Source organism: Tachysurus vachellii, chromosome 4 (genome assembly GCF_030014155.1).
Source record: "Tachysurus vachellii isolate PV-2020 chromosome 4, HZAU_Pvac_v1, whole genome shotgun sequence".
Lineage (NCBI taxonomy): Eukaryota > Metazoa > Chordata > Actinopteri > Siluriformes > Bagridae > Tachysurus > Tachysurus vachellii.
In genome coordinates this window covers 3,745,461-3,761,066 of record NC_083463.1, presented here as the reverse complement: position 1 = coordinate 3,761,066, position 15,606 = coordinate 3,745,461, and the positions used below count along the sequence as shown (strand labels likewise).

The 15,606-nt window shown below is 38.0% G+C and overlaps 2 protein-coding genes across 2 annotated transcripts in view; both read right to left on the bottom strand.

The window, feature by feature from the left end:
• Positions 1-852: 852 nt before the first annotated feature.
• On the bottom strand, positions 853-11,220 carry si:dkey-117n7.5 (uncharacterized protein LOC559444 homolog). Its single transcript, XM_060867431.1, has 5 exons — positions 11,096-11,220; positions 9,464-9,589; positions 7,541-7,570; positions 3,886-4,059; positions 853-3,783 (listed from the first exon to the last, which is right to left on the bottom strand). Exons 1-5 carry the CDS (start codon positions 11,202-11,204, stop codon positions 3,755-3,757), a joined length of 468 nt encoding a protein of 155 aa, XP_060723414.1. The 5' UTR covers positions 11,205-11,220; the 3' UTR covers positions 853-3,754.
• Positions 11,221-15,227: 4,007 nt separating this feature from the next.
• Positions 15,228-15,606, bottom strand: part of LOC132844213 (collagen alpha-1(VII) chain-like) — a 62,509-nt gene continuing 62,130 nt past the window's right edge. Inside the window, exons 77-78 of the mRNA XM_060867430.1 lie at positions 15,399-15,447; positions 15,228-15,259 (exon numbers count right to left, since the gene is read on the bottom strand). Of these exons, the coding sequence (XP_060723413.1) occupies positions 15,243-15,259; positions 15,399-15,447 (66 nt within the window). The 3' untranslated portion in view covers positions 15,228-15,242. The remainder of the gene's footprint in view (positions 15,260-15,398; positions 15,448-15,606) is intronic.

Sequence of the window (15,606 nt, the reverse complement as noted above, 5' to 3'; positions counted from 1 at the left end):
AGAGAGAGAGAGAGAGAGAGAGAGAGAGAGAGAATGCATTCTGGAAACAGATTTTTAAGATTACAAAAACTGTAACAGATGAAACTGCAAATAAATATTATACAATTTGTTGGAGCAGCCCAGTTCGATAGGATCCAGTAGAATATTACTAACTATAACACAGTGCTCTTGAATTCTCGGTAGTTTTTGGTCAGAAGTTGTTCATTCATTTCTATAACAGCAGCTTGAACAGTAGCTCAGTAGCCAATTGATACATTTTTCAACTTTGTTTTTGAACAAAAATCTATCTATCTGTTTATCTGTCTGTCTGTCTATCTATCTATCTATCTATCTATCTATCTATCTATCTGTCTGTCTGTCTGTCTGTCTGTCTGTCCCTCCGTCCACATGGACTCGTGTAGCAAACATAGAAGACATTGATTTAACATTTATGGCAGGGATTGTTCAGTGTCAGCGGTTTATAACAGCCTTCACTAGACAGAGGGGATTGTTTAACAAGACAAGCTGCGTTTTTATTCTATTAACCTTGAGAGAGAATAACGATAGGCTGCTGACTATAACATAAACGTGAGCAGGAATGTTCTCACATTAAATATAAGTATAAATAGATTAAAACGTAAAAACAAATTTCTGTGGTATAAGATGGATAAAAAAGTTGTACTGTTAAAGGAAAAACACACCAAGAAGTGGTTAATTCATTACTTAGATAGATAGATTTCAGTCCATTACGTCAATGCGTATACCTAATAAAAGCTTTATTATGCTCTTTATAACTTGTTCTAAGTTTACAGTGTGCTCGCTCTATGAGCAGACCGAAAGATCTTAAGAACTGAATAAAAACGCATTACTCAGTTCAGACAAACTGAAAATTTTAATCATCATTTTTACCACATACAAAATGACATCAAGTACAATCCATGTTATAAATATGTCTGAAAAATAGCACCATTTGTCTTTATTAGTTTTTAAAGCAAAGTGAACATGCAATTCAAGAAACATTCGTGGGGGAAAAAAAAACAGTTCTATATTTACAGTTACAGCTTCTCTATACACCAGAGACTGACTGTGTACTAAAAATAGCAGCTGCAAATATGGCAGTGATTCTGCACATGTAAGCAGACGTATCATCACTTCTGTAATATTGCAACTAGAGATGCACGAACATTTTTAGTCAATACCCAGCCCACGCTGATAAAACAATACAAATAGCACTTTTTTAAACATGCTAATGCAGAATGTATTATTATAAAGCAGGTGATGGATTTGATTCACCGGCAGAAACCTGCTGCAGTCTGTGTGTACTACAGGTCCTGTGTCTTTTAGCACCATAGTAAAAACAGGAGCAAAAACTGAACGGAAACACAGCATACATGAAGGGGAAAGTTCGATCTGTATAATCGTAATGTGTGGACTATGGAGTCAATAATGCAAGATAAATACAGGATGTACAAAATTCTCCATACTGAAAGAAAAAAATTAACACGTTTAGCAAAATGACTAAAATTTCAACACATACAGTACACTGTGTGCACAAGTATAGAGTATTTCATCACATTTTTATGCATATTTTCCAACTCCAACAGTAGAAACATGAATGCTTACTGGATTTAATCATATCAGGTGATGTGTAATTGATGTGTGTATAAAAAAAAAAAATAAAAAAAAAAAAAAAATAATAATAATAATAATAATAATAAGAAGAAGAAGAAGAAGAAGAAGAAGAAAAAGAAGAAATGCAGCACTTAGGTAAGAGTTTTGGGGTGTGATCACAGAACCATGAATTGTTTTGTTGCAAATAGTCAACAAGGTCGCAAGAAACGTGACGGGAAAAAAGACGCAAAAATTAACTGCTAATTAACTAATTAAATTAATTTGAGAAGAATCAAATGTGAAGCTAGCAGGAACTTCGTTATCCTCCAGTGCTGTCATACTCTAGAACTACAACCTATCCGGGATGCCCAGAGGTACAGTACAAGGTGTTCAGTGCACAAAGACATGGACAAGGTAAAGAAAGCTGACACCCGACCACCACTGAACAAGACACTGAAGCTGGAATATCAAGACTGGGCCAAGAAATATCTGAGGACAGGTTTATGGACAGATGAGATGAGAGAGACTGTATTCTCACTTTAACAGATAAATAAACAAGTGAGGTGGAAAATGTTATTTTTTTTAATTTAGTTGCATAATAATTCTGCACAATAATAGTTGCCCAATAAATCTGCACACATACAGTAGATATTCTCTTATGAAAGCCAAAACCCCAGTTTAACTTCCTGAAATATTCAGGTTTGAGGTTTATCCACAATTCTGGATTGACTAAGAGCATTGTATTTGTTCAATAAAAAAAATTCTGATTTTTTCTGAAACTCAGAAAGTCTGGTTTGTGAGTAACAGTCACCAGCTAGTTGTTCTGTAAAACGTACATTTCTGGCACCAAACACTATCTAGTGATTTATATCTAGATAACTTACTTAAATGGCAGTAACCTTTAACATACTCAAACTTTTTTTTATTAAATCTGGTGCAATAGTAAGGGGGCCATGGTGGCTTAGTGGTTATCACGTTCGCCTCACACCTCCAGGGTTGGGGGTTCGATTCCCACCTCTGCCTTGTGTGTGTGGAGTTTGCATGTTCTCCCCGGGTACTCCGGTTTCCTCCCCCGGTCCAAAGACATGCATGGTAAGTTGATTGGCATCTCTGGAAAATTGTCCGTAGTGTGTGATTGCGTGAGTGAATGAGAGTGTGTGTGTGCCCTGCGATGGGTTGGCACTCCGTCCAGGGTGTATCCTGCCTTGATGCCCGATGACCCTGAGATAGGCACAGGCTCCCCGTGACCCGAGGTAGAAAATGAGTGAGATGAGAGTGCAATAGTAAAACAGAGGAGGAGGAATCCATGATGACGGGCTGGATCAGAGCAGCCTGGGGTATGAACGTAGAGTCGACTCTAAACTCCTGCTTATTGCATTAAACGCTTATCTACCGACTGATTACTCCTTTAGATTCACTTTTGAAAGCAGTTGGAATCATTTTTTTTTCATGGACATCAGTGATGTTGTGCTTTATACGTATACATGTATGTGGATATTTTTGAAAATGTACATTTAAAAAACCATTTGAAAATGGTCCTATGAGCAGAAGAGAAGGAAAATTTCAGAATTAAAACCAATAACATCGCTGAAACACCAGAGTCAACAATTTGCAACAGTTCACTATATAAATATTGTGGATAAAATATGTAAATCTGCCCAAATTCTTTATGCTCTTAGTTCATTTGGTATCACCAACGTCATGGACTCAGGAGCAGTATCGCAATTGTTTTAGGTACAAGCGTGTAATAATGAAACGAAGTGAAATTTAATACAGCCATGTATCAAATATAAAGATATCTATTTTCCCCATATATCTGCAAATGTCTCTAATTTTATTAAAAAAGTAGGCAAAATTGTGTTTTTGTGTGGAGGGGAGAACAAAGGTCAAGAGAAAAAAAACACGTTCAAAAATATACATATATCTGTTTGGGAAATATTAAATTATTCATGAATGAAATGTAATGGATATGTTGGAACATGGTAAACCAAATAAATAAAAAAAAGATAAAAAAGCAGAAATGGATTATAAAGAATAATAAAAACGGTGCAAATAAAGATAGTTTAGGATGTGATGAGATCCATCAGATGAGATGTGATGAGATCCTGGAGACCATGTGTGTGTGTGTGTGTGTGTGTGTGTGTGTGTATGTTTGGTCCTGTCATTACCGTCCAATATTCGGCTTCAGAGCATCTAGAACACATAAGCAAAAATATTCACAATGAGTGTGAGAATGAAACCATATCTGGTTAGAGTACATGGTGTGTGTGTGTGTGTGTGTGTGTGTGTGTGTACCTCTGCTCTGTTGTAGGCAGTGTTCTTCGCACTCCTCTTTATGTGTGTAACGGTTAGCATTTCCGCCGCAGCCGCTATAGATGAAGGGTCTGCACTCGCCCACCTGAGCATTAAAGTACCAGCGCAAAGTGTATCTGGAGCATCCGCCTTCATCCAGCACCAAGACACACGGATCTAACACACACACACACACACACACACACACACACACACACACAATCAAAATAATAAATAAACAGACGAACAGTTTAATATGATTGTATGATTGACCTTTAATAAAAAACATTCCTTCTGTGTTAGATTTGTGAATTTATGCAGATTTTTCCATGTTCGTTCGCAGTAACACTAACACACGTGATGCTGAATAGATGTAGAATTTAAAACAAATAATAGCTCTCGAAATTTCTTGGCTCGACTTTTTTGATTATTACAGATTCATTTAGTGGCTGAAATGAAAGCTGGATCTTTAATGACAGTGAGGTGTAGGTTAGAGCTGAGATTACACTCAGTAAAGTAACACTGATAATGTGGATCATTTTCAAACATAACAAGCGGTTAAGATAAAAGATTACGCAATATGAGCGCTGGACAAAATCCGCAGGACAAAACTTTAAATAATGCATTTTTTTGCACATGATAATGCCATTTTTGGATCTTTTATGATTCTAAAGACAACTGTCTGTACAATAGGGTGAACTCATCGTTCCTGCTCTGTTCATGATGAAATGTGCTGCAGAGGAATTTTTTTTTCCTGCTCCTGATTCAGAAATATTTCATTCCTAGAAATTGTGCAGTGAAACAAAAAGAAAAAAAAAGAAACCGTGAATACATTTTTGATCTCCTTTTCAAAATGCAAAAGGAATGTTATGAAATCTTACATTTATCTCATTCTAATTCAATTCAGACATGCTCACAAAGCAGCTTTATGAAAACATCAAGATTATTCTTTAAAGGTGAGGTCTCCGATTTTTAAAAGCCAATGTTGACATTTGAAATCACCAAAACAAACACGCCCCTAACCCAAATCGGTCCCACCCCTGTATTTATAGCTCCGCCCACACATACATACGTAACCTCTTGCAACTAATGGAAAGAAACGTGTCTTTATCATAGCTGAAGGGAAGAACAATACGATTGCAGATAAACAAACAAGCAAAAATGACACACAAGCATAATCATGTAAAGGACAAAGGCATATATTAGTTCTGTGTAACAAAGCAAAACCAACGTTACTCACCTATCGAGAAGGAAAAAAGCGACTCGGCGTCTTAAGTAAAGTTGGTCACATATTCACAGACTGGCGTTTCCCGAGTCAATAACTCCTGAGCTAAACGCTGTTACTACACAAAACACGGTTGTAGCTGCGTCTCTACATTACTACGATAGAAAAGAGGTGTTATTTGTGTAGTAACAGCGTTTAGCTCAGGAGTTATTGACTCAGGAAACTCCAATCTGTGAATATGTGCCAACTTCCTGCTCCTTCAGTTCTCTCCAGCGCTGGAAAGCTGATCCTATATTAACACGTCCTACTTCTTACCTTATCGTAAGCCTTTCTTCACTTTCTTTCTTTGTTTTTATCCTCCATGTCAATGTTAAAACCGCTTTCTGCTAATGTCACACATGCGCACTGAACACTCTCTCCACCCATATCGACAAGACCCGCCCCTTTCTGCTCACTGGCCACACGTTTGTTTTGATTTTTGTTTATTATTCGGCCCGACTCAGTTTTCTGAAGCATTTTTCAAAAATCGGAGACCCTGCCTTTAAGTTTTTATTTAAATGGATCCAAACCAGAGGCAACTGTGGAAAAAAAAGACTTTGAGTCCTTAAGATGATAGGAGGCAGAAAAACTGAGAGGAACCAGACTCAATATGACTCATATATCATCATCAACTCGAGTGTCAGCGTTTCTGTTATTAAACTGAAGTTTTCAACTGAGACTTGATTGAACTGTTCTTAGCAAACTGCTGTCTCAAAGCTGTCCACAGTAAACACACAGTGTTCTGTAGGATATCCAAGCAGAACCGTTGAGTGTCCTAATTAAAACTGATGAGTGCTACCTCTTTCCCCGAGAGCCTGGTGCTTATCATAACACCCTGTATACACACACACACACTCCGCTTTCTCCAGTGACGGGTGTGATTATGTCTCAGTGCTGTTTTCACTGGTATACCTAATAAATATATTTAACTGATATAAGCGTCTTATGTTACACAGATAGAGTTTCACATTATGTATATGCAGAGGCTGGAGGTGTGAGATTTATTTGTGGAGTTTATTAAACAGCAAGGCAGAGCAATCTAAATCATAATCAAGATACAAGGTTGTGAAACAGGCAGCAGGTAATAAAACACAACAGATAGCCCGTGATGCAAACAAATCCAATGCCAGGAGCTTGTACAGTTCCTTGACAGACCACCAGAGGGGAAGCTGGCAGGTGTTTTCTCATCTCCCACCTGTGCCACACCCTTTACTATTGTTTTCCTGCCATCTCACCTGCTTCTTCTTTACCTTGATGTATTGCTTTATATAAGACTGTCTTGTTGTCTTTGTGAATGCGAGTCGTTGTTGTGCGTGAGCCGTTAAGTCAGATGTTATTATAGCCGGGTTTTTATGCCTTAGTTATGTTTTGTTTCTGTCATTTTTAATGTAAATTTTGGTAGTTTTCATAATGTGGCGTTCGAGCCAACGGCAGAGATCCGGGTTCAGTCCCCGTCACCGCACGCATTACATCCGAAATACACAAAATCCGAGAAATACGTGATCAGAAACAAAAGAACTCGCTGTAGCGAACACCTACATAAAGGTTTTACATTTTCACTTAATGTTTGTGGAAAGTCCAGAAATCAGGTTAGTTCCTGTTAGTTCTGTTCGAGCAGGTCATTCCCTCAGCAGCACCTATCTCTTCTTTCTCTGTCTTCTCTTCTGAAAACTTCAGATTACAGCTTTTCCAATTATGGCTTGGTGTCTTCAGTCGGTTTTGCTACCATTGTTGGTATCATTGTTCTTATTATTGCTGAAATAATTAATTTTAATCTTAGTTTTTTTTTCTTTTCCTCCTTGTTTTTCTTTTCTACTATTTCAGAAAAGGGCTAAGTAAAAGTAAGAGCTAAAGTAAGTCCAAGGCTCTATAATGAGTAATGATAGAGGAGTGATGGAGGATATTAATAATTATATTAATAATAATAATAATAATAATAATAATAATAATAATAATAATAATAATAAGAGAAGAAGAAGAAGAAGAAGAAGAAGAAGAAGAAGAAGAAGAAGAATAGATAGATATATAGATAGATAGATAGATAGATGATAGATAGATAGATAGATAGATAGATAGATAGATGATAGATGATAGATAGATAGATAGATAGATAGATAGATAGATAGATAGATAGATAGATAGATAGATAGATAGATAGACAGATAGATAGATAGATAGATGATAGATAGATAGATGATAGATGATAGATAGATCGATAGACACTTTATTCATCCAAATGTAAAATTCACAATAAAAATACAATACTATGATTTTAGAAGGCTTCAGTTCCCACAAACCATTAAAATGCTAAAATTATGTATAGTATACAATTATGTATTAGTAAATAATCAGATAATAATAACAATAATCTAAACATCAAAGGTCAGGTCTTACCTTCACCTTTAACCTCTCTTTTCTCTCTCACTGCAAATATAAAAAATATTAATATTGTGTTATTCTATGTGTGTATGGGGTTCACTGAGAAACGTATAACATATATATATACTGTATGTATATGTCATGTAAATATTTTATTATATCTTTTCATGTGACACTGTGCTACAAGTGAGTACACCCCTAAGTGTAAATGTCCAAATTGGGCCCAATTAGCCATTTTCTCTCCCCAGTGTCATGAGATTCGTTAGTGTTACAAGGTCTCAGGTGTGAATGGGGAGCAGATGTGTTAAATTTGGTGTTACCGCTCTCACTCTCTCATGCTGGTAACTGGAAGTTCAACATGGCACCTCATGGCAAAGAACTCTCTGAGGATCTGAAAAAATGAATTGTGGCTCTATATAAAGTTGGTGTAGGCTATAGGAAGATTGCCAAGACCCTAAAACTGTAAACATGGTGGCCAAGACCATTTAGCGATTTAACAGGAGAGGTTCTACTCAGAACAGGCCTCGCCATGGTCCACCAAAGAAGTTGAGTGCACGTGATCGACATCATATTCAGAGGTTGTGTTTGGGAAATAGACATATGAATGCTGCCAGAATTGCTGAGGTTGAAGGGGTTGGGAGTCAGCCTGTCAGTGCTCAGACCATACGCCACACACTGCATCAAATTGCACTGGGAAGCTACAGTTCATTGAGGGAACTGTGACATACTGAAGCAGAGCAGGATCCCCTCCCTTTCGGAGACTGGGCTGCAGGGCAGTATTCCAACATGATAACGACCCCAAAAACACCTCCAAGACGACCACTGCCTTGCTAAAGAAGCTGAGGGTAAAGGTGATGGACTGGCCAAGCCTGTCTCCAGGCCTAACCCCTACTGAGCATCTGTGGGGCATCCTCAAACAGAAGGTGGAGGAGCTCAAGGTCTCTAACCTCCACCAGCTCCGTGAAGTCTTCATGAAGGAGTGGAAGAGGACTCCAGTGGCAACCTGTGATGCTCTGGGGAACTCCATGCCCAAGAGGGTTAAGGCAGTGCTGGACAATAATGGTGGCCACACAGGGGTGTACTCACTTTTGTGGCTAGCGATTTAGACATTAATGGCTGTGTGTTGAGTTATTTTGAGGGGACAGCAAATTTACACTGTTATGCAAGCTGTACACTCACTTTACAAGTGTCATTTCTTCAGTGTTGTCACATGAAAAGATATAATAAAATATGTACAAATATGTGATGGGAGTACATATATATGAGTCTTAAAGCATTAAACTTTTATAATCCCCTAAGCATCCAAATAAATCTGAGTTACCATTGTTTGATTTACAAATTTTCAATTTTACAACTGACAAATGTGACACGAAAAAATTGTACAAATATTTTGTGCAGCAGGCAATCATATCAGCATATATGGTACGATACATTGGGCCTTGCTGCCTTGCCTCAAGTCTTGCTAGTGATCGATCGAGTCAGTTGTAGCAACTTGAAGGTTGGGGTCAGAGCACAGGGGCAGCTATGATACAGCTCCCCTGGAGCAGGGAGGGTTAAGGGCCTTGCTCAAGGGCCCAACAGTGGCAGCTTGGCAGTGCTGGGTCTTGATCCCTGATCCGCCGATCAACAACCCAGAGTCTTAAACACTTGACCAAGACTAGGTAGCTTTTGCAATTTTCACGGTTGATAATATTTTTATAGCAGATATGATGATTTACTGAACAAACCTTCTATTAGATTGCATTAGACAAATGTTTCGCAATTCATGCAAATATTAAATTATTAACAAATTAAAGTAAACTACCCCATACTGATCACCATTCGTGATTTGACTCGTGATATTTTCTAGTTATGTTGCAGTCATGGAAAAGCATCTCCTTGGTAACTTGGGGACAAGCTGGAGTTATTTATTTCAGTAGAAAGGTAACAGAATCACACCTTGGCTCTGATTGACAGAGGGCATAATGTCAAGAATTTTCTCCATGGGATCATCGTAGCTCTCTATAGAGTAAACATCCTCATAATCTGGGTCATTTGTGTTTACCACAACACGCAGCTCATGACCTGAAACACACACACACACACACACCAAAATGCACCCAAGAAAAGCAGGTAAAGTGAGTCACACAGAGCTATTCTGTGTCAACAGAAAATATCTAACCTAAAAGAAACCTTTTGACCAAAATGAATCAAACTTTCACAATGCAATTAAAATGCAATACACACAAGGCTTCTGTAGATTTACTCCACACACAAAACCCTTTAGTTTTTATTCATTTCTTCAGTCTCACACTGACTGTGGTTCTCTCTCTGTTTCTCTCTCTCTCAGTTTCTCCCTCTCCCTCTCTCATACTCTCTCTCTCTCTCTCTGCCCCCCCCCCACCACCACCACCACCACACACACACAAACACACACAAACACACACACATGTGAGTTGGATACGGATTAGGATAAAAGTGTTAGAGAGTTCCTTTAATGAGAGGAGATTAAAGGTGAGGTGACAGATGAGAGGATAAAGTTAATTAATATTTTACAGAACATTACTATAATTACAGAAAGCACTTTAAAGCCGTCATTGTAAAAGCGCAATGGCATTAAAACGTCTGTTTTATAAAGTAAATAATTAAGAAAGACTTCTTGAGTTATTTGTGACTTTAGTTCTAATAAATATCTTTATAGCTTTTGTGCAAATCTAAAGAAGTACAAAAAGAAAAGAGTGAACAGAAAATCACACACATTTGCATATTCATGACACATAAGAATTTTACATAGAAAACAAACAAACAAACAAACAAACAAACAAAAAACAGTGTACTTCACATCTCATTGTAGTAACTTGGCCCTTTTACTGTCATCATAATGTAAATGTGGAAAGACTGAAGCATTTATACTCTTATACCTCAGAGCTGTCCAATTCTCAATTCTGATTGGTCCAAATATATTGATTACATTTCTATCAGCAACTTGGATAGCAGTCTGCAAATCTCAGGTTTATATTAATATTAATGCACTCCTTATAGTACGTTATCGTTTCTATAGCAGCAGCTAATTCACAAAGGACTTAAGAAAATAATAATAATAATAATAATAATAATAATAATAATAATAATAATCGTTTTTATGGTAAGCAGACATTTATTCATGGAAGGAGTCTCCAGTGCCAGTGCTTGGTATTGATAACAGAGACAAGTCTTCAGAAGAGAGGAGTTTATGTTGTATTAAATTTGTTTTGTGGTCATTATGCAACATTAAATGAAACTATATACAGATAAAAAGTGTAAACGTATTAAACATATGGTGTGTATTTCTAAAATCATGAAAAAGTTGCAGGAGGAATAAAACACTCCAGGACATGCCACTGGAGGAAAATAATAAACTCTGGGGTGTTTAACCCATCACACCACCCCACTGTTTATTATATTACAATAACATTAATAACCTCTTCGTAACCAAACCGGATTTGATTTTATTCGTTTTTGTGGAGTTAATGAAATGCATTATGTTTAAAACTACACAACAAAAAACAGGAAAGTGAACGGGATACATGGTGAGATGGGCAACACACTCACCTGCCTCCTCATCCCCTTGGACTAGTGAGTGCTCAGAAGATACTGAGGAGCGACTTCGGAAAGACTGCATCGCAGAACGAGCCTGAATTTCTCCAACACCTGACAACATGGCCACACAAATATTAAACAAACAGGAAACACACACACACACTCCAAGTTTGTATCCCATGCACCTAAATGCTACATTAAAGCTGCAGATAGCATTACAACAACATTACAACACATTTAATACATCAGAAATTCTATCTTTAATACTGATTCATGACACGTGTTTATTTATAGCCACAAGATGTTTCGACCCTGAATTACTAATGGTTTGTGTGTAGATAAAACATTTAGCAAACAAATAAGGAAACACAAGCAAAGAGAATAGCGAAATTCTGCACTAGATTTGTAATTGAGTGCTAAAGGAACAAATGCACAGTGTAGAGGTGTAAGAGCTAGTGGAAGTGCAGGGTTATTTTTAGTTAGGGATTAGTTAAGTGTTGATGGAAGAGATTAGTCAGTTTTTAAAGATAGTGACTGGTTCTGCTGCCCAGATTGAGGTTGAGGTTCATTATGCCACTAAGACAAAATCAGTTTCTGGGGTTCTGGAAATGGATCTCATGCCAGGCGTCGGTCATAAACTTTTTGTAAGTTACAGGAGGGAATATAAAGCTCAAGGAGAGTGCTGAGATAAGGGGATCTGCTCTGGTCTCAAACAGGGGTTTTTGCTAGGGTTGGATGGGATTTGGTAGCTTAGTAGTTAAGGCATTGGGGTACCAAAAAAAAAAAAGGTTGTGAGTTTGACTCCCAGGTTCCACCAAGCTACCACTGCTGGGCCCCTGAGCAAGGCCTGTAACCCTCAACTGCTCCGTTGTTACAAATGTAAGTCACTGTGGATAAAGATGTCTGCCAAATACGATAAATGAAAGGGATGAGAGGCTTAGCCCATTAAGACTCACAAACAGTTGCATTATTATCTTCTAATGAATGAATGAATGATGTCTGTCCAATGGCTGTATAATGACAACAGTGTCATCTGCTCAAAGGAATAGGTTGAGAGAGAAAATACTGTTCTGTTTAACAGCTTGTAACGTAAGTAATAAAACTTCGCAAAGCGGAATGAACCTGTAAAATAAGTACTAACGGACAGACGAGCTTCTTGTACTAAGTCTTGTACTTTATTTGTGGTGTAAAATGTTTCCATTCTTCAAAAGACCAGAAGCTGTGTATCTGAGGGTCTTAACCCTGAAGCCCCACTCTCACAAAGCCCCCGGTTGTCAGGACTCAGCCCGGATTTTGGCCAGGTGCTTTTGTTTATGTTTTGTGTCATGTGTCTGCCCCGCCCTTGTCTCTTCCTCCCCGCCTCTGCACACCTGTTCCTCACGTGTCTAACTGTGATTAGTATTTAGTCGAGCGGAATCCTCTGTTGTTGTCGTCTGATGTTGTCTAGTCTTGTCTCCAGACTTGTCTCTAGTCTGTGTCCTTGTTTCGTGATTTTTTTTAAAGTTATTAAATCCTGTTTATTTTACGCTATCCTGCATTTGGGTCTATTTTATCCCCGCGCCGCTGACACCGGTCTCAAACCTAAGCATCAAAGCCATGAATATGATGTGAGGGAAGGAGATGATGTGGTGAGACTTTGGTCCTTTTTGTGCTGGTTGAAAACAAAGCATGCTGTGAAATGAGTGAATCATCTGAAAGGTTTTGATGGAGCTGGTTGAGAAACCAAATTACATTAGTCCAGTTTTGACATAACAAGAGTTTGGATTTACTAAACACCGTCTCTGGATCTATCCCTGCTTAAATGTATTCAGATCTTCACAGCTGCCCAATTCACCATCATCCAACACATTGACTATGAGGACAGACTGTTCACTTACTATCTCATTACAGATCTCAGTCAAGAGTGTATTTATAAACTGTTTACACTATTTATATTGCCAACACACACATATACTCAAAAAAGAATTCAATACCATTTTTTATGCTTTACATAATTCATTGACCGATACATTGAACAAATGAAGCTTTGTAGTGTTATTGCTTGATTTGTATATAATTTGTTAAAGGTTTTGTGATGCACTAGTTTATTCATTATCTACATTCCTCTATATAAACTCTACCGCCTTTTGAGAATTAATGCTGTACGGCGTAATGCGTTTTCATACATAATTACTGTTTTTATAAAGGCATTGGAATATGAGAGTTTGTAATGAGAGTACAGCTATGACCTTCACAGAAAGTTTTACTGAGATCAATTAGACACATGTGGCAGGGTTTAGTTTCAGTTCGACTCTCCCAAGAGGAGCTTAGAGATCTGAACTAGCTGCTGCAATGGAGAACAGAGAGAACACGCTAAAACTCATTTGCATATTGTTTTCTCCTATGACTTTGACAATTTCCCATAATTATTCTTTGGAAATGTTTCCTCTGGCATTCAGGGCATTATAGAGAGTTAGATTCACGGGTGTTCCTTTAATACATGTCATATAGAACTGGTAAAATATGTGTGAATATGTTTGTACTTTGGGGGGGGGGGGGGGGGGAGAGCGGGGGGTGCACGGTGGCTTAGTGGTTAGCACGTTTGCCTCACACCTCCAGGGTTCGGGGGTTCAATTCCCGCCTCCGCCTTGTGTGTGTGGAGTTTGCATGTTCTCCCCGTGCCTCGGGTACTCCGGTTTCCTCCCCCTGGTCCAAAGACATACATGGTAGGTTGATTGGCATCTCTGGAAAATTGTCTGTAGTGTGTGACTGCGTGAGTGAATGAGAGTGTGTGTGTGTGTGCCCTGCGATGGGTTGGCACTCCGTCCAGGGTGTATCCTGCCTTGATGCCCAATGACGCCTGAGATAGGCACAGGCTCCCCGTGACCCGAGGTAGTTCGGATAAGCGGTAGAAAATGAATGAACGAATGAATAAATGAATAATAAAATGGTAAAAACTTTATTTTTTCATCTGATTTTAACTCATGTTTTGAATTGCTGTTTCATATTTTTTCGGGCAGGATACACCTACATTTTTTCATTAAGGTCTCTAAATCCATTAAAAGGGTAAAGCTACAAATCACATTTATGCTACACTTTTCTTCTTACTGACTTACATTCGTAGGCATGAGAATGCAGGAAACTGAAAACTGCGTGGAAGTTTTACTTTTAACCGTGCTCCAAAAGTCAAGTTTGGTGAACTCTGACCTACGAATTTGTATCATGTGAAAAGGTTTAACCGCCAGAAGAAAAGTGGTTAAGATGTCAGACTTCTGATTAGAAGGTTGTGAGTTCATATCCCAGGTTCCATGCCACCACTGCTGTGCCCCTGAGCAAGGCCCTTAACCCTCAACTGCTCAGTTGTATAAAATGGAAATCTTTGGTTTTGTTAGGTGTCTATATGTAGCATTAGACTTCATTCATTCATTCATTCATCTTCTACCGCTTATCCGAACTACCTCGGGTCACGGGGAGCCTGTGCCTATCTCAGGCGTCATCGGGCATCAAGGCAGGATTCACCCTGGACGGAGTGCCAACCCATCACAGGGCACACACACTCATTCACTCACGCAATCACACACTAGGGACAATTTTCCAGAGATGCCAATCAACTTACCATGCATGTCTTTGGACCGGGGGAGGAAACCGGAGTACCCGGAGGAAACCCCAGAGGCACGGGGAGAACAGCATTAGACTTCATCTGGATTAAAAAAAAAATCACATTACAGTACAATGTGTTTACAAAACACATCAGGTATGCAGATAAAAAAAAAAATAAATCATCTAGTATATTGGAATCATTCCAAACAATTATTATTATTATTATTATTATTATTATTATTATTATTATTATATTATATTATATTATATTATATTATATTATATTATATTATATTTATTTGTTTATTTATTTATTTATTTATTTATTTATTTACAATTTTTGTTTAATGATCCACAGATCATTAAAATATGCTGTTTCATCTCTAAGAATGTAAATCATGTTTAAAAAGGTAAGGTCAGATTTTTTAAAATGAAATATAGTCATTAAAGCATGCAGTAATGATCCTGTGATCCATGATGGTTTGGGTGCGCAGTGTCACTACATAACCTTTTCAATGCTGAGCTAGGTGCTAAAGTGAATTCTAAAAAAGGTTAATGGCGGCCATGTTGTGCTTTAAGGTCACTTACCTCCACAGGCTTCAAAAAAGGAACAAATAAGGAGACAAAAAAAAGAGAAAAAAGTTAGAGTATTATATATTTATTGTCTTTAAAAGATGAAAGAACATTACAATGAAGTGCATTTATGGAAGTGTTGTGTAGTGAAATAATCACTCACCACAGTGCTGACTCATCTCAGACCGAACATACGCTCGGATTTCCTCCTCCTACACAGAACATGACACGGACTAATATGAAAAAAATGTATGAAGAAAATATATTATATCTGTAGTGAGGCAGACGTATAGCTAGTGGTGGAGTTCGGGTTTTATGACCACACTGCTAACAGCTTCAAGCAATATTTCCCATTACAGTTCTTAAAGCTT